The 22,824-nt window shown below is 50.7% G+C and overlaps 1 protein-coding gene and 1 long non-coding RNA gene across 5 annotated transcripts in view; one reads left to right on the top strand and one right to left on the bottom strand.

Moving 5' to 3' along the window:
* unc5cb (unc-5 netrin receptor Cb) overlaps positions 1–9,933 on the bottom strand; it is a 75,232-nt gene extending 65,299 nt beyond the window's left edge. The window contains exon 1 of one of the 3 annotated variants that reach the window (XM_029168236.3): positions 9,252–9,933. In XM_029168236.3, the coding sequence (XP_029024069.1) occupies positions 9,252–9,543 (292 nt within the window). In that variant the 5' untranslated portion in view covers positions 9,544–9,933. The remainder of the gene's footprint in view (positions 1–9,251) is intronic. The other 2 variants (XM_029168237.3, XM_029168239.3) reach the window with 2 other exon arrangements.
* Positions 9,362–22,592, top strand: LOC114866481 (uncharacterized). Of its 2 annotated transcripts, none has more exons than XR_003787705.3 (3): positions 9,362–9,502; positions 14,114–14,296; positions 18,363–22,592. It is a non-coding gene; the product is annotated as an uncharacterized LOC114866481 (long non-coding RNA). The 2 variants fall into 2 exon arrangements; XR_003787704.3 differs by having other exon boundaries at positions 21,629–22,592.
* Positions 22,593–22,824: the final 232 nt, after the last annotated feature.

Below are 22,824 nucleotides of genomic sequence, written 5' to 3' on the forward strand. Positions count from 1 at the left end.
TACAATTACAGGGGCTGCAGAGAAACTGCTAATGTGCACGCAGGCAGCTCTGTCAGATGGATCAGGTATTGAGTTTTCTATGCTTAATTCACTTTCCAGCGCACACACGGGTGCATTAGTTAGATTAGAGTAGCAGGAAGGGACAGGGAGGTGGGGTCGGTCTACCGCCGAGTCGGGCAGATTTGTTTAGGGCCGGTTGTCAATTACGGCCCTGACCCTTGGACTAAATGGCCGCCCGTCCAGCGGAAAAAAAGGCAAGCAGACAAAAGCCAGACGAGATTGGTAAAGACACGGCCATTTGCTGCAGAAGATAACAAGTGGCATGTGGTGGAGTAAACAATGGTCAAAACACTGTGCATAATGCTCCACCAATAAAACAGAGTGCTGGGGCCCGAGCAGGCAATGTGACCATCAGCGAGATTAGTGGGGCAATGTTATCGCCGGGATGCTGCGGTAATGGGATGATAGGCAGCCCGAAAAATATGAAATGGAAAACACATGATGCAATTTGATCTTTTGAAAAGTCCTGTGTAATTTAGGAGACTGATTGCGGATACAATCACTCGTTCTTGCTCCTTTCACCTCAGGCTGCTTCAAAGGGTTGACAGGCCCTGGTTTGGACTCAGTGCACCTGCACTGGGGTTCCTTTTACATGCACGTAAATATGCACATACATTTCAATTATTAACTATTTTGATTGCATTTGTTGCACACGTTCATACATGTGTCCTTCTGTCCGAGCACAGATTTTACAGCTTCTCCATCACTTCAAGGGAACGAGACTGAGGGTTCCACAAACCTGAGGCTATTTAGAGAATCTTTATAGCTCTCGTCCAGGGATGATAAATAAATTAAAATCCGAGAGCAGCCTCTTTTTCCTCCGGTAGCCAAATGAGCAGCAGGAGGGATGGAGGAGGAGAGGGGGGGGGGCACAGTTTCCACAGTAAACACCTCCCATCTCATGTAAACACATGTAATCACAACAAGATGGGCAGCGCTGCTCCGCTCGTAATTGTATCAGTGAAGTGAGATGAGTGAGTTTTCAGAGAGCGTTGGTTTTGTGTGTGTGTGTGTGTGGGGGGGGGGGGGGGGGGGGGTCTGTGCATTATTGCCGTTTGCAGCTGATTGAATTAAAACGGCCGCCTCGCTCCCAGGAGACGCCGCGGATCGTCTGCGTGCGGCGCGCTGACAAATAATCGAGCCCCTGACGCTCCGCTTGGAGCCCAACGCCCAGCGAGGAGCGACCCGAGGGGAGGGAGGGGATCGGCGCCGGGCCGAGTGGGACGCGACGGGCCGCGCAGGGCCAGAACCTCCGAGCGCTGATGGACGACAGACAGCTGCATCCGCTCTTTGGGCCTCATCCATCAAAGCCCTGATCACTGTCGTCCTCGCGCTGATCCAGGCCCTTGTCACGCGACCCGGCGTGTCAGAACCGCTCCGGCCGGCACGCTTGACTCCACGAGCACAGGAGCGAAGGCCTCAGACAGCCAACTGTAAACATGCCTTTAAAACAAGGCAACAGAACCAAGATGGAGGCTGCAGTACAGTGTAAATATTCCAGCTTGATTTTCCCATGCGCTCCTCTCACATCCAATCAACGCAGACAGACCAGAACCAGGTTGCACTGGTATCTGGTGTTCTGCAGAGACCCAACACAATGAGCCCCCCCCCCGGAGAAACTGCACAGGAATGGAACTATGCATAGGAGCGGGTAACGCTCAGCCACGCGCCCGTTCGTTTCCTATTGTTGTGTTTGTTTACCAGATTTTTGCCATCGCACAGAAACCACACAAAGCCGACCCAGAATAGCAGCGCGGCTGGATCGCGATCGCTGCCGGGCCGCGGCTTAGCAGCTCGTCGTCCCGCTCCCCGTTCCCTTGGCCGGTACCGCCGCTTTCGCTGGCGAGGCCTCGCGGCTAAAAAAAGACCCTCGGCGCGAAGGGAACGGGAGACAACGAAAAGGAGGACGTGAATCATATCAGGACCGAAAGACCAGGATTTGAAACGCAGCGACTCAGAAACGGGTTCAGACAATTCAAACAGGCAGCTACTAGGAGCCCCGTCTCCCCCTCCTCACCCCCCTCACCCCCCCCCAACCCGTCGCCACATCTCCCCAGTGTAACCAGCCCTGCTTCTACCTGACGGATCATCTTACCTCGCGTCAGCCTCAAATCCATGGGAACCCCTGTGCATTGTGTGTCACCGCTGAATTATCGCTTCCCGCTGCACATGCTCCAGCGTATCTGCAGCGGGCCATTATGGCGTATCGCCTTACAACGGCGGCGCTGAGTCCAGCGCAGCTGGCCGGCTGTGGCCCGGCTCACAGATCCAGGTCCGGATCGGGAGGAATGGGCCTATCAATATGAAAGCATGAAAACACACTGTATGTGTGTGTGTGTGTGTGTGTGTGTGTGCAGCATAGGCAGCAAATGTGTGTGTTCTATACCTGAACACGTCAGTCTATAGAGGCTCGTGTTTGCTGCAGGAATCTGAAATGAGAACACTCGTCTGTAAACACAACAGAACCAACTCAGACATTTGACCTGGTTTAGGAAAAACTCCCTTCCTCTCAGTTTTCCTCTCTCTCTCTCTCTCTCGCTCAGAACAATCATCACAACAACATCCATTATTCACCTTCCGCCTTCTGTTTGCTTAACTCCTCGAACGCGCAGCTGGAGGCTCTCGGGTCCAGACGCGGCCGTGAGGTCGGCGGCCCGTCGCCACGCGTCCAGACGGCGATGACTGCGAGGCGGCCATGTTTTTTTTTCTTCGCCAGGACGTCACACAGGGACCGACGCTCGGAGCTCATTAATTATTCTGACATTTGGAGCGGCCGCGCCGGCTGCTTTCTGCCACGAACGCTCAGCGAATGAACAACGCATACAAATCAAAGGCGACGCTGGCGCTTATTGTTGCCGTGAAAACCCCTTTAATTTGCGAGAGAAGAGGAGGAAGAGTACAGTGAAGACCGCCTTCTGTGACAAACACACAAACTGCAGCCGACTCGGACTTCACATGTGAGGAGTCGTAAAGTAAGCCGTCACCATGGGGCTTCTGTCTGGGCCCCATTTAAATAAGAGACCCATAGTTAAACACTGGATCCCAGTACTTGGGTCACTGGGGGACTGATCATGGAGATATGGCACACACACACACACACACACACACTGTACAAACACAGGAAAGTGCTGACGCCCAGCAGCTAGTTGCACACTATTACTGGACCCACAGTAACGAAGCCCAAAACGGAGAAAGGAGGTCACGCAGTGGGTGTTGGGTGATTAACGTCTACTCTCTCACTCTAGACCCGACGGTGGAAACTAAATTCCAGCTCCGCCGCGTTTGCAGAGACTTGTGCAAGATAATTACACGTGTAAAAAAAAAAAAAAAAAAAACACACGTTCGCCACACGTCTGCAACAGTCAAGCGCGATTTCTATAGTAGAAAAAAGCCCCGGCGACGATTAGCGCGCGTTCGGACTCCTCTGCGTCAACAGGAGAAGCCTGAGGATGAGGGGGATTAATCACACAACAGCACATACCAATTGTGAAGCTTTAATTTAGCACCTCATTTAACTCAGTAAAAACAACAACTTTACAGGCTGGCACTCTGACACACATTTAATTCTGCCCTCTGGTAATGGTCTGCTCTGTTTAAAAGTCTGCTTGGCAGCTCTGCAGATAACAGATGGAAGAAAAATGAGGGGAATTATGAGAAAGATTGATTTCCTGGGGATGAATGGTCCGCTGTTCACACAGATTTATCTGAAGCAGACTTTCTCGGACTCTGTTATTATTGCATAAACACACACACATGGACGCACGCGCGTGCAGGAAGAACACGAGCAAAGCGAATGATGTCAGTCAGAGCGACAGTATTAGATGAGGTCATCTGGGAGCGAACGCTGTTCAGTGCAACGCTCACCCGCGCGGGAACCTATAGGTGGAAGTAATTATTTCCCATAAAGTAAGCACAAATGTGGTGGAGCTGAATAATCTTTTTCTCGTGCCCGTCCCCTCATGTGCAGTAAAACCTTATTCCTTCAGAAGAACAAGCGCCAGCATTGTCCTTTCAGACGTCCCAAGTCCATCCTTAAAGAGCCATAATGTAAACCAGAGGCTGTAACTCCTTTTGCGGCATCTCATCTCAGACACAGGAATGGAGTTAAAAAAACAAGACCGGAGGAGGGGGGGGGGGGGGGTAGGCGGATAAGGTCCCTCATTTGAGCCCCATAAAAAAACGGGAGGAGGCACAAACATTTATCTGTGGCAGGGCTTTCGTCGGACGCTTTAAAGGAGCAGAGAGAACACAGAGCGAGATGCTGATAAAGTGGAGACAGGAAGTGGGGAGCGCGGGTCTCCGGCTCTCGTGTTTCAGATGGGGACCCCCCCCCCCTTCCCCCTCTTCCTCCCCTCAGCCTTCCCTCTGTTCTGCTGACATACATAGATCACAGCCCTCTCCGACCACACGTTGGCGCAGAGTCTGGAAACCAGCAGCCCCCTCCTCCAACGCGGGGCAACGAAAAGCTCGGAGCACACGTTACAGACTGCAGGTATATAAATGTGCAGGCGCGGCCACGCTGGGGTTTAAGGGGACGCACAGCAGCCTGGCAGATGACTTATTACAGATGAATATTGTTCCTTTTCTTCGCGAGGGGCTTTTATATATTTGCTTTAGTCCCATTCCTCTGGTGAGACGCACAAGACGGGGCAAAGCCAGGATTAAGGGTTTAGCTCTGTCAGTCAGAGTCGCAGCACAGAGGACGCTTTCCTCCTCCAGAGGCCGATTTCCATGGAGACGCGGAAGTCGGGGCGGCCGCCGAGCAGCACGCGAGCGCGACTCAGGCGACGTGAGTCACCTCTGACGGCATCGTGGCATCGGGGAATCAGGCCCACATTCAGGCTCCGCCTCCGACGAGCAATTCACGATTATATCCAACAATGACGTTGTTCTGAAAGTCCTGTTGAGGTTGTGGCCGCTGGCAGTAAACAGGAAGCGCTTCAGGGGCTTCATCCTGTAAATGTAAATGACCTCAGGACCACCCATGCGTTTTGCTGGCGTCCGTGTTCCTGCAGCTTCGTACGCGCGGCGCTTCCCGGAGCGTAGGAACGTTAAAGGACACCTGGGAAATAACAGCGCTCCCACTGACTCCACCTTTAACCACTCATCAGCACTTTGGGGCTTTTTTTTTTTTTTCTAGTGTCTGTGCATATTGTACATAAAGGCACCAACATTCCGGCACCAGCTCAAATCCCCGCTAACTCTCGTCTATTTTCCGCCCTAATCCTCTTTGCTAGGTGGAGGAGCTCGTGTGGCAGCGGTGCAGGACGTCCATTTCTGCTGTGCCCACAGACCGTTGCTGCGGTTACAACAGCGTGTTATAATACAACGCCGATGTTCATCACACAATTACTGCATAAAACCCAGATACCAGATATAGAATGTAGAATAAGAGTAAGGTTCTTTCTATTCCTGTTATACAGTAAGCACAAAAACGCAGGTCAGCATTGTGGGGTGGGTGGGGGGGTGGGATGGGGGGGGGGGGGGGGGGGTGTCTGACGCCAAATTAAAGGGCAGGAGTGGAGTGTGTACTTATACTCACTCATGATGTGCTCTGTGAGCCCTGCTGCTTATAATGGCATGAGAAGGGCCACTTAACTCGTAATCACTTTTCTCTCTCCCTTTGCCTCTGTCCTCCTCTCCCTCCCCCCTCCCCTCCTCCTCCCCCCCCCACAACCCACCATCCCCGGGTTTCTCTGCCTGTCGGCTCTGATCTCTAATCATAAATGAGCTGTAGATCAGGAGGGGGGGACGGTGGTTCACCCCCCCCCCCCCCCCCCCCCCCCCCCCCCGTTTTGGCTGGGATCCTGTAATCACAGGGCTCTTGGCAGGTAAGAGGCCAACAAGCCTTTGAATGAGCAACGACTGTAGTGCTAATGCGCCGAGCATCTCGAGCCATTTTCCGGCCGAGGGGACGTCGCAGGTAGGAAATCAGGTCACCGCCATCATCGTCTTTACAGTCATTACGCTCCATCCTTTCATAGCCGCTGTCCATAAGCTACTAAACAAACTCGCCCACCGCTGTCTGATGCCCTTTGACTTACTCTGTCTCACAGACACACACACACACACACACACACACACACACATGGAGGTGATGGAGGACGCGCCGTGCGGAGGCACCAGCCCGCCGTCCTGGCACGGGCCTTCCTGTCAAGTGCTGCTCCTTGCGCCCAGCTCCGCTAATGGACCACTAATAGAAGCCAATGTTGCACTGTGAAGCTCCCTTGTAGTTGAAAGTGTCACGCAGGGTGATTAATGACACACTCTCCTCACTCTCCTCCTCTGTCTGTCTCCGTCCCTTCTTCATATCTCGATTTCACCCTCCTCCAACTCTGTCATTCATTCCTTCCCTCTCTCTCTCTCTCTCTCTCTCTCTCTCTCTCTCTCTCTCTCTCTCTCTCTCTCTCTCTCTCTCTCTGTCCCCTCCTGTCCTTGCGATCGCCCTCCTCTCTGCTCTTTCGCTGCCTTTACCTCATTTCAATGTTTTCATACCACGTAGTCAAGCTCCAGCAAAAGCCTCATTAGAAATACTTTAAAGAAACTGTGGGCCGAGCGTTAACAGACTGAATAAACACCAAACAGGAGCCACTCTCATCTGTTGCAGAGGGGGCACCTTAATTTGACAGGCCGCTCACGTTCCGTGTGTAGATTGGAGAGTTTGATCGACATCAAGACTGATTAATACGTTTCTTTAATTCTGATTGATGGTTCCAACAAAAGGGATTAAAACAGGCAGAGGCACAAAACCGCAGATATTAAATTACATCCTAATGATCACAATAACACTATTTGTACGGCGTTTTTCAGTTCCTCCACGTGATGCTTAAAAATAGTTCCTCGGGTGTTTGCTGTGTGTGGCATCAGGTGGATCAGGGGAGCAACTCAGCAGCCGCTTTTCACAGCAATTATCACCCCTCTGACCCCACGCCGGACTCTGTTTACCTCCACCTTTCCCTCTTCTTTCACCTGCATGCTGAATCTTAATTTCCCCCACAATTACATAAATGACTCGGCCACGGACGCGTCACATTTTCCCAGCACGAAACCACGGTAGCGGTGCATTTACCCACCGCTCTACGCACACAACAGGCCCATTGTACGTACGGGAACTGTTTATAGAAAGGTTGCGGCGGTTGTAATGTTAGCGGCCCCCGAGGAGCCAGTTGTCAAGCCGCGGGGAGGCCGGTTGGAACGGCAGTGATAGGAACAACACGACTCCTGAAGCGGAGCTCGCTCTCTGCTGAGACGCTCAGAATAAAGATCCTTTAACGTTTCCCCCTCGTAAAGAATCCTCAGAGGAGAAATCCTGGGTGAGAGGAGAGGGGGTGAAGACAGGAACACGGTGTGAGAGGAAGCGGGGGGGGGGGGGGGGGGTCTGAACTAACCAAGGAAGGTCAGTACAGTGAGAGTACAGTGAGTCTGAGTCTGGCACGGGTCAGATCCGTCCATTAGAACCAGCGAATTAACGAGCACCCTCGTTTTTTTCCCCAGCGCTCTCGTCTGCAGGTTGATGGGGATGAGAGCGTCAGCTGTGCTGTTTCCCCGATCGAATACTGGAAACATGTTCAGACCACTTCCAAACAGAGCGATGCGAGCGGGGGACGGCGTCACAATAACATCTGGGTAAGTGAGACACTTTAAGCCTCAGTAGTTTTACACGGGAGCAGCGGCTCTCCAGCGATTTGGGAACGTGTCGACCTCATCGGAGCCCAAAAATAGTGAGGCCCATTAATTAGCCTCAAACAATGTTCTCCTGCCGTATCGACTTCTTAATGGACAGAGAAAGACCTTGTTCGCATTCCCATCCAGTCAATGACACGTGGCTCTCTGGGGTTTTGGGGAGGATATTATGTCATTTCACCCGAGCCTCCAGAAACCGGACCTGGGCTGTTTCTCATTCCCCCTCTGCCTCCTTTTGCTCATTAACTATGTAGGAGTGCGATGGAGGTCCGGAGCGGCTGGATAAGCCCCCCCCCCCCCCCCCCTTTGCATGCGTGTGCTCGGACTCCCAACTTAATCCCTGCCTCGCATGAGCAACAACCGGCCGAACTCCGGCAGAATCTGCTAATTTTCCCCCCGCAGCCCGTCGCATTATCCAGCGCACGGACCACCTACCTTACACACACACACACACACACACACACACACACACGGAACACGCATGCACAAACACATACCGAGCGTTCACCTCGCACTGACGGGTTCCTCCCAGCTCCCTTTGTCTGACAGACAATCCCACCCGCAGATTAAGTAAATGGCTTCAGGTGCTGTGGCATTATCTCAGTGCTTCTTCATAACTGACAGCAACTGTGGTTTACAGCAAACATCTCTCAACAGACGACTTTACCCTGAGGCGGAAGCCTGAGAACACCTCCAATGGACTCGATTGAAACTGAATTAAAGCAGATTATATAATATATGAACAGAATAAATACATGTAATATGATGGGAGATTCTACTGAAAACCAGAACAGCTGACTCTAAAATTTCATCATATTCGGGGCTAATACTGCAAAATAGTTCTTCTCTGCACAAAGGTCAGATAAAGATTCTCTGGACGAGGCCTTTACTCATCAGCCTATTGTATAAATGTGTTAAAACCTGGAGAGAAGCAAGTGAATGAATGATTGAATGAACGAACATCCAGCCTCCTAAAAAATAATAGTCAACCTGTTATTTCTGTCAAGGTCCAGAAAAGACTATATCATTTGTTGAAAACATTTTTCATGATTGATGCTATAAAACCTGCTTGTGCTGAAGCGTGTTTGAGGATCAGTTGGGGGAAATATGAAACAGCAGCTTAATTATGGATTTGACTTGTCTGTGATGTTATCGTAGGAGCTGTGGTTGAGCACAGCAGCACATTTCTTCCCTGCTGGAGGAAGATTAACGCTCAACTGGATCTCATCACTGCTTTAAAAATGTCCACACATCAGATGTTAGATGCTGATATTTTATTTTATTTTTATTTGTCTGCCATATGTAAATCTCATTACTCGCATTACCATGGGGACAGACTATGGGCCTACGCGCTTTAACCAGCGCTACTGGTTGAACTGAGCTTTAATCGGGCTCAGACATAAGACGAGCAAATTGCGAGGACACTGGAATCACGCAAAAGGACTTTACAGAACTTTTCCCGGTGCCAAAGCCGAGTTCACGGGTCGCGAATGCAGAGCCAAGTTTACCTTGAGCCTCTCCGACATCCAGCAGGAGGACGAGCCGCAGCAGCAGCAGCCAGGACGCGCTCAGCATCCGAGCGGAGGCTCTCGGCACTCTTCCTCTCTGCCCGTCAGTCCGCGCGCCGAAGCCCATGATGAGGAGTCGAAAACTCCGCGTCGAGTCCGAGTCAGTGGGGGAAATGCGCTCGAGCGCGGTGTGGCGTCGCTCCCGGCGTGCGCTGCAGTCACGGATCTGAGCCGCGGCAGCCCCGGAACGGGTGAGTGGGAAATAAATCCAGCGCCGTGTGTTTGCAAACATGCAAAGTGTGACAGTTCTAGGGTTCTGGGCGCATCGCCTCCGTCTGGGAAGATGCTGCGTTCAAACCAAGCGACGTGCGTTTCGCTCCCGTGGAACCTGCACTCGGTTCGTCCAAAGGTGCGGATCGATGCGTGGCAAATACCACGGTCCGATTAGTCCCACGCAGATATCAAAGTCCTCCGGTCGCTGGATGCCTCGGCGTCGCACCTTCCTCGCGTGCGGGCGTGGAGTGTGTGGCGTGGAGCGTGCGCGCCGCGCGTGTCTGTGTGTGTGCGTGGAAAGCCGTGGGAGCGTGCGCCGCGCCTCGCCTCGCCTCGCGCTTCACTGACGGCTCTGGACCGGGAGAAGGAGCTGTCTCTGCGGGCTACCTTGTTCCTTCAGCCAATCCAAGTGCTCCGGCGAGTGGCGGCGCTGCATCAAAACCTGGCCCGGACAGCGGCGGGGAATGGATGCCGCTCATCAGCAGCGTGATTAATGGGAAGCCCGGGGTCCAGTGGGAGTCGGTCCCACGGAAGCTTTTCATTTCTAAACAAGCGCGGCCCAAGTTATAGAAGAATAGGATTTAAGTCAGGCGTAATCGTTCCAGTGCCTGCATCATAGACTTATCTACAATATTACATGACACGTAGAAGTACATTCAAATATGACTGTCGCCGTATTTTAAAGATTGCAAATACAGGTGCAGGAGTCTAAAATCTGAATATTGCTGTTGCGGAAGGTTCGAGTCCAGAGGTGGACTTCAGGGTCCGATAAAGGGGATTCTAACCTGAACGTCGCAAATCAAACCCAGGGCACAATGTGCAGTAAACCCGTGGAGGCTTTAGGTGATTAACAAGAGAAGAAGAACGTCATTAAATCATCAAATGCGGTTTTCCGGTAAACACGTGCGTCAACATATTTGCCTTTTCAGTGAAAGAGTCCCAAGAAAAAGTGTGAATTCAAATATCTCCCTTAGAAACGTTGCGCATGAAACATTTGAGTCCCGCGCATTGCTTCCATTTCCTGGTCAATCAGTGTGTTTGGAGAACGTAAATCGCCATTCATTTGGTGCAGGCGGTGCGGTGCAACAGGAAGGCGTAATTTATCGGACTGGGCCCCGCACTCGCCCTCGTTTCAGACACTCTAATTGTTATTTAGAAGTAGTAATAGCATGTCACCAAACCTAATCAATACTGAGCTCAGGCTAACAGACGCACACACACACACACACACACACACACACACGCACGACTTGTGCTTTGCATCGGGAAATGTGTTTCAGTGGTTCTGATAAAAGGATGATGAGTAATTACTTATGCATGACAGATGTCTAGGCAATGCCCCAGACACTGTGTGATTACTGTGAAATATGAGCTTGACACTATCTCTTCACCGAAATGAAAAGTGATAACTTGTAAAATATGAATCTAATTTGAGAAGCATCATATTCTCCTCCCCTCTGTCACCAGTTTTAATGTACAGTGATGTCAAAGGGCAGCTGTCAGGTCGCTGGCGTTTTAATTTTCGGGTGAAACGCAGGGAAATTACTTGATCTCTTTTTTGTTGATTGAAATTCACATCACGAGCAAATGACGGCAAGAAGTTCAAGTCTGCACATTTGCTCCACGTTGTCTACACGCGCCGCTGCGTTTCATCGCGTAGAAGTGGCTTCAGTCCCACGGGTGGAGCGTTCCTGCGGGACGCGCCGTCCACGGTGCCGTCGCGCCGCTATCGCCGCGTTCCACGCGGTCCCGCGGGAGATCTGCTCGGTGCAGATACGTCCCCCGAACGGGCCCGAAAGGCGTGTTTCCGCGCGAGGCGTCCACGGCCCCGGCCTCGTCGTCACCGCGTCACTCCGTGCTCAGATCGCCCTTTATCCGCCACCCGCGGGCTCATCAGAAGTACAGCGGCCTCGTTTCTGCTCGTGTCTCGACCGCTGCAGCCTCTCTTTGTCCAAGGTTGAATGACGCGTGCGTCCTGCCGCTTCTCTACTGAGCTGCCGATGCGTTGTTTGACCCTGGTTCTCGTGGAAGGAGGCACAGAACGATGTTATTTCTATCTGGCCGTGTTGAGATTGTGTAAACTACATTTTTGTGCGTTGCTGCACTGTTTCAGCTCATGAGATATAAAAAAGAATTCGGCTGCAATAAAAGCATTAAAAAGGCTTTTTCCTGCTTCAGTACTAATATAATAAATCATATTGTTGCATCCTTGTTTGAAAAAGTGTTACTGCAGGTCAAGGTTTAAAGTGATGTTTTAAAAATGCTGTTCAGCAAAACAACATTTAGCACTTTTTGCATCTAGTCTGGAAAAGTTATTCTATGGAGTTGTCTTAAGGTTCGTAGACGCATGTTTTAGTCTGACCAGTGACTTCACACCGCGTCGCGTGACGACCGGCCGCGTCCGAGATGCTAAAAGTGGAGCTCCACAGTCATTGGAAGCGGAGCTCTGGGCCCCGGTAGCGTCCACAGAGTCCCACAGGAACCAGGAGCGACTGAGCTTCATCCGCGCGCTTCATGACTGACTCACGGACGCATGACTCACCGCCTGAGTCACAGAGCTGCCTGTTAGAATTGGAAGGAACCTTGGATCCGCGGGTATTTCATCCTTATTTACCCCCTAAAAACGGAGAACGAACGCTTAAATCGCGTTGTGTTTCTAAAACGGCGGCCCGTGGATCCACTCCACTGGAAATCCTCGGGCTCCCTGTGTGTCTCCGCTGTCCTCGCTGCGCGTCAGACGCGCCGCATCCCCGCCGAGGCCCTCTGTTTTCCCGTCAGGCTGTTGATCAATTAGCCGGCGCGGCGGACAGACAGTGTGGTGGTCAGACGAGCGGAGAGATACGCAGGCAGACCGACGACGACGCCGGGGCCGGGATCGGCTGCTCAGCCTCAGCACCGCGCACAAACACCGCCCGGCTCCTTTCTAATTTTAAAGATAAACATCACTGGGTGAAAATGGAATTGGAAATTAATCACGGCTATAAATTAAGTCACCTTAGGGGGGCATCCTCCTTCCCCGTCGACACGGTTGCAGGTAGAGTTGCTACCACGTGCAGGGAAATTTAAAAAAAAAAACGCAGAGGACAAGTGACACAATATGATTTGCACACAAAGCCGAGGTCTCGAGATGAATTTTTACATCCGTGAGCCGCAGAGACGCAGTAACTGGTGGTGACAGCAGCGTGTGCCACACAATAAACCTGCTCTCCGTCGCTTTGGGCGTGCTTTATTGCTGCTCTTGATATTAGTATTAAAAGTGATTTGCGGCTCCGTATGTGGCGAGGAATCAAAACTTAATTTAGGCAGATAAAGATGCCATTTCGGCAGGAGATAAAGTGCTGCATCATGGGAGACGTGTTCCCCAGCCTGCTCTCAGCTCCTCGCCCTCGCAGCGCCCTCAGATTTACTAGCTCTTTTTTCCTGCTCCATAAAACAGCAAATCTGCTCGGCAGGCGACACAGGCAAATGTTAATGGATTCATTTGTCAAGAACCTTCCACTTATTTACAGTCCTCTTCCATTACCGCCCGGAAGAGAAAAACCAGTGGCCAAAGTCAAAATATTGATCCGCCTGTCCATCACCCGCCGCCAGTCGCCCTGTAAAACACGCCACGCCGCCAGGAGCGGGCTTCAACACGACACCTACACAATCAGCTCGGCTCCCATTGCTGCAATTATGAAATATAGGAATACAAACTGGATCCTATCACTCTGTACACAACCGTGTTTTTCTCCTTCCGCTGACCCGAGCCCCCCTGCTGTGCCGCGGACCGGACGCCCCCCCCCTTCAACAACCCTCCCATCTTCTCCACGGCCCCGGGATCAAAGCGTCTGTTGAGCCTCTGTTCAAACCTCCCCCAGATCAGATCTGAGCCGAGCCCATATCGCAACCGGAGCACAAATACGGCCGAAAAGACTCCCGGCTCCTGGCGGCGCGGCGGCAGAAAGCCTCGCCGTAGTCGCACAACCCTCTGGGGCGTTTCACTTTATCGCAGAAACATCAAACGCCGGTCGACACGCTGCAAACACAAGCAGGTCACACGCAGGCAAACAGCTCATACATATGCACAGCAGGAGGTCTTCGGCATCACAGTGCATCACGCAGGGGAAGAAGGGAGGTTCTGCAAAGCTCATTCCTGGCAAAATCGCACATCATGTGTCACTGAACTGACTCGCTCGTGCAGTGAATGTCTGCGTCTCCTCCCATTGTTGGTTTTACTGGGAGCCCGGAGCTCGTCAAGGCCCTTCAAATTACTCACCCGGGGAAGAAGGCGCTTAAATGGCAGCCTGAATTGATGGCATCTTAACAAAAAAGCGGTTCTGTTACCGAGGGTCCTCGTTGTTTGTCTGCGTTATCGTTTAATAAACACTGAGTGGAACCTCGAAGTCATTTTTCCTGTCTCACCACCACATGCTGGGACTCAGATCCACAGGAGTTCCTGCATAGCCTTCGCTGTATAAACTGTATAAACACTGATTATGTCTGGTTCTTCAGGTCAGACCAACATGGCTTAAACCTCGGTACTTGTTCATCCCGCTCCACTTCCTCCTTCCTACCTGTCCCCCCCCCCCCCTCCCCTGTCTCTGAAGCAAACAGGCATTAATCACTTCTTGGGAGAGAATCGTCTGAGGAAGGGCGTTCGAAGGCGGCCACGCGGCGGCACACAGGACCAGGAGATAGATGCTGCAGGGGGCGTTATGGACCGGGCCGCGTGAGGACCCCCCGCGGGACCTGCACAGCACCAGCTGATGGGGTCAGCGTGTCCACCTTGGGTAAGTGTGTCAAGGACGGTGGAGGTTGTTCTGCAGCAAACTGGAGCAGTGGCTCCACAGAAGAGCCTTTTGTTTCTGCCTTCGCCAAAACAATGAAAGCGGTTCACGCATGTGGATGAGCATAAATTAATGAGTGATCTGTCAAAATGTGAGAGAGACATCAGACGCGCTCACTAAAAGGCGTCAAGGAAGATCCACTGTGTGCTTTTGCATCGGTCCACAAAATTAAGACGTCAGTGGGAAATTATTTTGTTTTTTTGAAATTACTTTTTGAACTCCACAGAATCTGCGTTCACCAGAAAAGTTGGGGAAAATGAGAAATGACGAGAAATGAGTTTGTTTCTGATGTCTCCATCTTTAGCTTTAAAACACACGAAGAGCACAGTTAATGCAGCGTAAACGGCAAACGCACTCATCATCAAAGCTCACGCGACCACGTTAAAGGTGTCTTTGTCACATTTCCACCTTCATACAGTATGTTGTTACTGCTCAGGTTGAAGTCTCATGGTGATTCTTCCAGCAACCAGAGATGCTGCTTTTCCTTCTTGACTTCAACTCACTCCAAACTCAGCTGATGATGGAGGTCAGATTAACCGACCCCCCCCCCCCCCCCCCCCCCTCCTCCTCCTCCTCCTCCTCTTCCTCTGCCCGTTCATCCACTCTGATTCCAACCAAAGCCCAGTATTAAGACCAAACGTCTCAAATTTCAACCCTCTTCCGGCACAAATGTCATTCTCTAAACGTGAGCGTCGCTCGCGTCCAGTTCGGCGTTCGGAGCGAGTCTCTGTAAAGTCTGCTGCCTCTGAGCCATCGCGTCTTGCGCTGGTTTCCAGCTCGTCGCAATAATAGCACTCAGGGAGACAGCAGGCAGACATATGTTCCCCGTCTTAAGTGGTGCTTTTAGAGGTATTGATGGTTTAAAAGCAGCTATAGTAAGTGATCAATGGAGCAACTTCTTTGTCGGTTTCATCATGATGGCAGCGTGGGCAGCAATGATCAACCACACCAATGCTTCCCTTAAAGTCCTGCGTCTGACTGGTCTCAGTACAAATGTTGCACACGTTTGAAACAGACTAAAATCATCCGCGCCGCACTCGCTATTTATAGAGCTAATTATATGATATATGTAATTAGATCACACAACACGCTATATTTTTGCCACTGTGAAAGTAAGCAGCATTAAAGGCCCTTTGCTTTAGGTGAAGTGACAGTTGGGCGACAACTGGAGTCTTGGCAACGCGGAAACAACGCTGTGATTGCAATCAGCCAGATGGCTGCCAAGCGGAGTGGGGCTGTAATGGGAAGGGAGGGGGGAAACAGATTTCATACTTAAAATTTATCTCTCATGCCTTTTAATAAGCAAACGTTTCATAAAGCTGTCAGACGTTTACGTTTCGGGGGGTTTCAAATGTTTGTGATGTTTATGCAGAACTAAATCTAAAGCGATGGATGAGTAATTATAATAATAATAATTATTATTATTATTATTATTAATTTTTCTAATTATGAGTCTCACCAGTCGGACTCGCTGGAACTCGGCTTTCTTTGCACCACGCACAGATCCAAATTCCTGGCAGATGAGAGAAGAAAGTGCGGCATAATGTGGGGAGGCATGAGAGCTCTCCGCTTTCTCCCGGGCGCTTTCATCTCGTCTGCCCGCGAGTCCGACTGTTGTTCTCTTCGGGGTGTGGGTTTCAGCTACGCTTTCGGACTGACGCGACGCAGCCGGGGCCGGTGAAGTACAGAGGAGCAGAGGCCTGATGTACGAGCGGGGCGTCACCTCCGTCTGTTAACGGTGATTTATGAACGCTGCGGGGCGCGCGCTCCGAGGGCCACTGTAAACACAGCGCATGACACCTGATGGAGGCTCATGCAGGAACCCGCTGCACGCCGCTCGCATTCCACTCGCATGATGTGCTGTCGTGAACCGTCTGCGTCTCGTTCACCTACGGTAACGTGAGAGCGGGTGCTTCTTCTGCAACCCGAAACCCGGGCTCATCAAAACCAAAAAAAAAAAAACAATAAGCAGTAGGAGCATTTCCCAGAGAGCATCCTGTTCCTGGTGGAAGGCGGCACTGACGGGTGGGGGTCACGGGGTCAAACTCTGGCCCCGCCCCTTTTCTACTGTAGCTACGCACCCAGAGCAGCCCAGCGTGGGGTCGACCTGCGTGTCTCATTAAGGTTGCAGCCAGAGGGGATCAATATGCAAACCAAGCAGGAAGGATGGAAATCAAACCATTTTTACCCCCCCCCCCCCCCCCCCCTTTTCATGGTCACACGCTTCCACTGAAACAATGCAAGCGAAGACACACCGTCGCAGTGCATTAAGCGCCTCAGCTCATAAAGCGCTTCCAGCTCCAGCAGGTAAACAGCCTTAATCTGTAAATGAGCATTTGTTAGCGATAGCGCAGGTCCTGCTTCATCATACCCTGAGTGAACGGCTTGAGCCACTGGCTTTGTGCAACTCTTACTGGAAAAGGTTTAACGCCGCGTATGGATTTACTGCTGTACCCGGCGCGTGCTGTTCTACACGTTGCCTTTAGTGCTGCGATTTAATGCACACGCTGCTCTTACTCACTGGGATAACGAGCAAATGAAAGATACTCAGCAGAAGAAGCGGCGGCGGCAAATGTTCCTAAATCCCATTTGCTTGAACGCGTACGGCGCGGTTTTAAAGGCTGCAGACAAAGTGGGCGCAGGCACTTTAAAGCCTCTCGTCGGCCCCTCAGCACCAGACTGGAGCCCTGGGAGCGTTGTGCCGGACCCCTGCTGAGAAGGACCGCGGGGACGGAGGCAGACGTCCCTCTAGGCGGAAGAAAAGGGGAGAAGCAGCCTGTGGGCGGAGGGCGGATGACACCCAGACCCCTGCACTGTTTCTGCTCCAGGTTAGACTGAGAGAGCAGGGGGTCCCCCCTTCCCCTCCCAAAGGGCCCTCCTACCCTCAGCTTGAACTCCAATTAAAAAAAGCTAGACTCTAATGTGAGACTAGTCGGAGCTAAGACTGATTGTTTTCATCCAAACTGGTGGAAGCTGAATCTTCTGCTGCTTCTGCATCACGTGGTTCCACAGCTGACGTCGACACACTGGGCTTTTTTTTTTTTTTTTTTTTTTTTTTGTAGTGGAAATCGCCTCACAGCCGACGACTCTCACCGCAAACACACATTTGTTATTTCCATTCCAAAGCACAAAAGTTCCAAAGACGCGCCTTTTATTTGCGCAAAGGAAATGTTAAAATGCAAATATATGCTCGCTTGCAAGTATTTCAAAAAATAATTAGCATTTTGAGTGTCTTGTGAAGCTGCAGGAACAACGCTGTGGCTTTAAGTGTTTTTCTTTTTCCGCCCTGTACCTCCCTCCACTGTTGGGGGCGAGCCATCATGTAGCTACAACGCAAACACTGGCAGTTTCAGTTTCATCGACATTGTTGCTCCACTTAAGTGCGGGAACCTGATCCCTCCTGAAACAGAAGGCTTCAACCTTAGCCGGCGGCTGCAGAGGGAGGAGAGGAGGGTGTTGTCACCGCACTTTACAGCATTACGGCGCGCTGCGGGAGCGGCAGGGGCCGCGGGGTCGTTTAGATAGGGTTCCTCCACCCCGAGGTGTTAAATTCAAAACCGCATTTATTATCACAGAAAAATGCTTTTCTTTCAGCATCTGCTCACTTAACTTTAATTATAGCTTCCTTTCACAAGGGGGAAGGCCATTAGCTGGGGCTGGGCCCTTAACGCTCTCTCTCTCTCTCTCGCTCGCTCGCTCGCTCGCTCTCTCACCTCTCAGCGCGGCGTTGAGTGCTGCGACGCGGCTCTGACATGAGAAAAGGTTAAATGTTGGCCTCTCGCCAGCGGACGGAGCGGCTCGAGTGACGCCCGCGACCCCCGAGGATCGACGCGAGGGCTTCGAAGTTGAATTTCTGACAAAAAAGGAGGAGAGCGCGGATGTAGGAGAAGCTGGGCCTGCTGCAGCTCACCGTCCACATGCATAATGTATTGGTGGACTACACTAGTCTGGCTTGCGTGAAGCCCTGTTTGTGCACATGTGCATTTATCCTCCTCGTATCCTCCCATAGGCCCTCATTGTGCCGCGACGTCTCCACCGGGGAGGAAGACGAGGGAGATTAACTGCGTTTCCTGCTGAGAGCTTTGATGTCGAGTCCGGGGGGAAACGCCGCTCAGTCACATTTCCCCTTCATCTGCTCCGTGTCATTCAACGTGTACTACCTCCAAAGTCAGAAAGCCCTTCATCCCGTTCCCGCCTGCGTTCAGAGACGTTTGTCGCGTTGTGACCTCCGCCCGGTGTGGTCTCCTGCTTCAGGTGACACAAAGGGACAAAGGGGAAAAAAACGAAGAGCGGAGATTCTGCAGACGAGACTGCGCACGTCGCTGCTAAACTGTAATAACACAATGTATGACACAATATACTGGACACGCCCCCACATCCAGTGACTGAGACCACAGGACCCGATCCTTCAAACCTCACCATCACCGTCTCATTTAACTTTCTATTAATTATGATTTAAAGAATGTGCAGAAGTATTGCTGGAAAACCGCCGGCGTCTCCTGCAGCTGGAGTCGGCTCGCGAACCGTCAGCATGATTGACAAGCGAGGCACTGCATGAATTTTAAACCCTGCAGGAACATATGGGAGCGGCAACACAAACAGGTACACAACTCCAGTAATAGGACTCAAAAGTAGGCAATTAACAGCTCTGAATGTAAATCCGCCGGACGCGCTGTTCTCCCACTCTTTCCACCCCGTGGAGAGACGCCGGCGGAGTGATGGGATGCACCCCCCCCACCAGAACACACACACACACACACACACACACACACACACACACACACACACACACACACCCCGCCTCATTTGTCCAGTCCTCCTGCTCAGTCACCGGGGACCGGTGGGAGAGAACAAACATGCTTCATGCACCCTTTGCATTCAATTATGGGTCATGTTTAAATCTCCCGACCCTAAAAGAAGAACAGGCGAAATCCGGGGCGGCGGCCGACGAAGGCAAACGCATCAGAGCACATCCGGCTCCTTCAAACATGCAGCTCACTTCCATGTTTCTTAAAAGCGTGTTTAATAGAGCACCGGTGTGCTCTCACAGTAAATATCAACAGGCCTTTAAAAATGTTGCACAATTATTTTATTTTTTAACAATCTGTTCGATATCACTTTGAAACTGCAGCCTCTGGTCAGAGATGTCATTTTTTTAAGCCACTCCAGATTGGACAGAGTTGACGGACTATGATTTACCAGATGGCACATTGTGTGTTCTTGTTTCTTGGCAGTCTGACCCTACTGAATATTGAAATGAGACCAGCTTGGATTTTTTTTTTTTTTTGGGGGGGGGGTGACATTTCTTGGAGTGACTTGTTTTGCTTATCTGTCATCTTCTGCATTTGACTGGATGTGCAGCCGCTGCTGGTCAAGCGCTCTTTGCTCAGCGCACTTAAACACGGCAATCAAACACTTCAAATCATTCATCTTCATAGTGATTAAAGAAGCAATCATCGTGCCCCTCTGGTGCAACAGATGTGGGAGCACAATAACTCTCTTTACATCTGGCTTGAAGGCCTGCTTGAGGTTTTCCATGCACTAACCTAATGGTCCTGAGTGCAGGTCGTGCCTTTTCATCATGGGCCCCGGACCCTTTCATTAACCTCCTCCAGCAGCGCAGGAGACACCGGGCAGCTGGACCGCGTTTGGGCACGGATCGGGAACGGCTCGGCGTTTCGGCTGCTGACGGGCGCTCGGATGCGGAGGAGGAAGCGCTCCCCGGAATAACGCGCTCGCCGTCGCCGCACCGCAGCTGGTCCAGCCGCTGCACGCGCCTCCTCTGCCGTGAATGGGAAGAGGGAGCAGACGTGCGCTGCAGCAGGCCGTCTCGTTAACAGCGGTGATTCAGCGCGTGCTGCTGGTGGCAGGCGCAGGTTTGATTGTTTATGAGATGTTCTCAGGGGGAAGGACGGCAGTGGCAGGGCTGCCACCTTCAGGTTTTACAGATGTACTTAAATTGGTTCTGTCGTGTCTGGGTTGGGGGAAAAAAAGAGCGTGAGATGACAGGAAATGTTGGAAAACCAGTGAAATCCTGATTATGAGCTGTGATTTACAGCATTTTGAGGAAAACAGAAGAGAATATGTTTATTGCTGCCTGAATGATATTAATATCACAACACTGACTGTCCTTGTTATAGCTCATCATGAACAATAGGAGGAACCCCCCTGCTCCATACTGTACCTGCCTCAGCGAGGGCTGCTGGGAAAAGAGCGGCCGTATGTCACCGAGACCAGAATTTATGGAAGTATTAAACATTAAATGCTCGGACGCGGTTGTGATTTCACGACAGGGAAATGGGATAGTTAATATCTGTCTCTGGCGAGCAGCTTCCTACAGTAGCTCGAGACGAGCCACAATTAGGTCAAAGCGGCCGGCGCGGTAACGGAAGGGCACCAGGCAGTTGGGGGACTTTTTCTTCTCCGGGACGGCTGAAACGCGGCATTAATCACAATAACGCGGCAGCGGCGGTGGCAGAAACAGTCCATGACGCCTCCTCTGCATAATGTCCTGAAGTGAATACTGCTAATTTATGTAGTGCCACCAGGGCTGTAGAGTGGAGCCTTTTGAAGATGCTTATTGCTCTATAGCTCAGACAGCAGATATATATACGTGGCTGACTGCATGCTAACTTTACTGGCTTCTTCCCTGCACTAGTTTTATACTCTATCTGCATATACTTTGATGAAGTCTGCAGTGCAGCAGCTGAAGTGTGAAGGCTCTGACTTGTTGTGGATCACATTTCCACCAAACCGTAAGAAGATATCTAATGAAACGCGAGACGCGGCGATGTATAATAACTTCAAGATGGAGACAGAGGCGCCCAACTTCCTTTCTGTACTGCGCTGCAGCAAATCCCCTTCCTGCTATTTATCACCATGTCATTTGTGTTTACTTGCTCCCTGCTCAGTCCCCAGATTCTTGTTATTCAGATGTTAATGAGCAAGGCAGAACTCAGCTGTTTTTCTTTATGGTGACATGCTTTAGCTTAATTAAATGCTTGAAACATATAAAGCACTATAGCCATTTATGTCAAGGACACATGCAAATTAAATATTTAAAAACCTATATGAACAAGGGATTCACGCAGGTTTGCCCATTAAAATGCACTAATAATAGTAAAAGTAAATTCATTTGAATTTAGGGTTAATTGTTGCTTCTCCGCATTCAACATCACATGGGTCTGTTGTAAACCATGGGACCACAGAAATACAAGATGATGCAGATTAAAATACCGGATTCAGTTACACTTCTTCTCTACGTCTGTGTTACAGTATCTACTGCATCAGATCTGCTGAAGCAGCAAAGTGCCTCTCTGCGCCTGCCATCCAGTGAGCAGACGGACAGCCTGATATAGGAATCAGCAACCGAGAGAGAGTCAATTAGCGGCCCGTGCATTTGAATGGCAGCAGGGACGGAGCAGGAGTAAAGCGAATGCAGGAGCGGGGACGGAAATATTCCCTGGGAAACTGTCAGCGAGGAGGAAACAATGGCAATCAGATGGAGCTCATCTCTTCTGCTTCTTCTAATCAGTGTCAGGAGTCTTATGCAGCTGTGTCCACGTCTACACACACACACACACACACACACACACACACACACACACACACACACACAGGTATGATAAGTTCAACAAATCAGGGACTGATCTCATTGTAACATGTTACTTCCAGGAAAAGGAGAAGTGAAACAAAGCTGAATAGAAGTTGAAAGATGCTGCACACGTGAGATTTTTATTAAGAAACCATATTAAAGCATTCGGCCTCCTCTCTGATTGCGCCTCCGCGTTCGGAGCAACTCGTTTTTTCGAACTGGAACTAGGTTTGTTTCTCTTTGGTGACAAATCGCCCAACGGCTGTCACATGAGTCACCGTGATGAGCTGCCCACCCGCGCTCTATAAAAGCATTCACTGCTCAATAACTCTCTGTAATAGATGGAAAAAATCAATACTAGCAAATACAAATAGTCGATCTCTCCCAACCACACACGCACATAAACACAACACAAGAAAACTTTAGTCCATTCACCGGTAAAAGCTTTAAGAACTACAGTGGTGATAAATTATTACCTGTGTTTATGCTACTGAAAACTTTGAAATGATGATGAGAAACTGCGTCGTGACACAGTGAGACTATAGAAACCTGTTTTCATGAAGAATCAGGAGACTCAAAGCTGACGTTTTAGCTTCTGCTCGTCTTCATCAGCAGTTTGCAATAAACTTCTGTAAATGTAACAAACTGCTGCTCTGTGAAAACTGGACCCCGAACTGCTACTACAAGATAAAGGTAATTAATACCTGGAGGTACAGTCAGACTGGTTACATATTGGACTCTTTAATAACAGCGTTATCATTGGAAACATTAACGTGGACGAGGAAACTTGTATTATCTCGGCTTCAGTTTGAGCTCATTTAGCAAAATTTGACTGTGAAGATGTATTAGTTCCACTTACGACTCTAATTCCACCGCC

The sequence above is a fragment of the Betta splendens genome, chromosome 12 (assembly GCF_900634795.4).
Source record: "Betta splendens chromosome 12, fBetSpl5.4, whole genome shotgun sequence".
Classification (NCBI taxonomy): domain Eukaryota; kingdom Metazoa; phylum Chordata; class Actinopteri; order Anabantiformes; family Osphronemidae; genus Betta; species Betta splendens.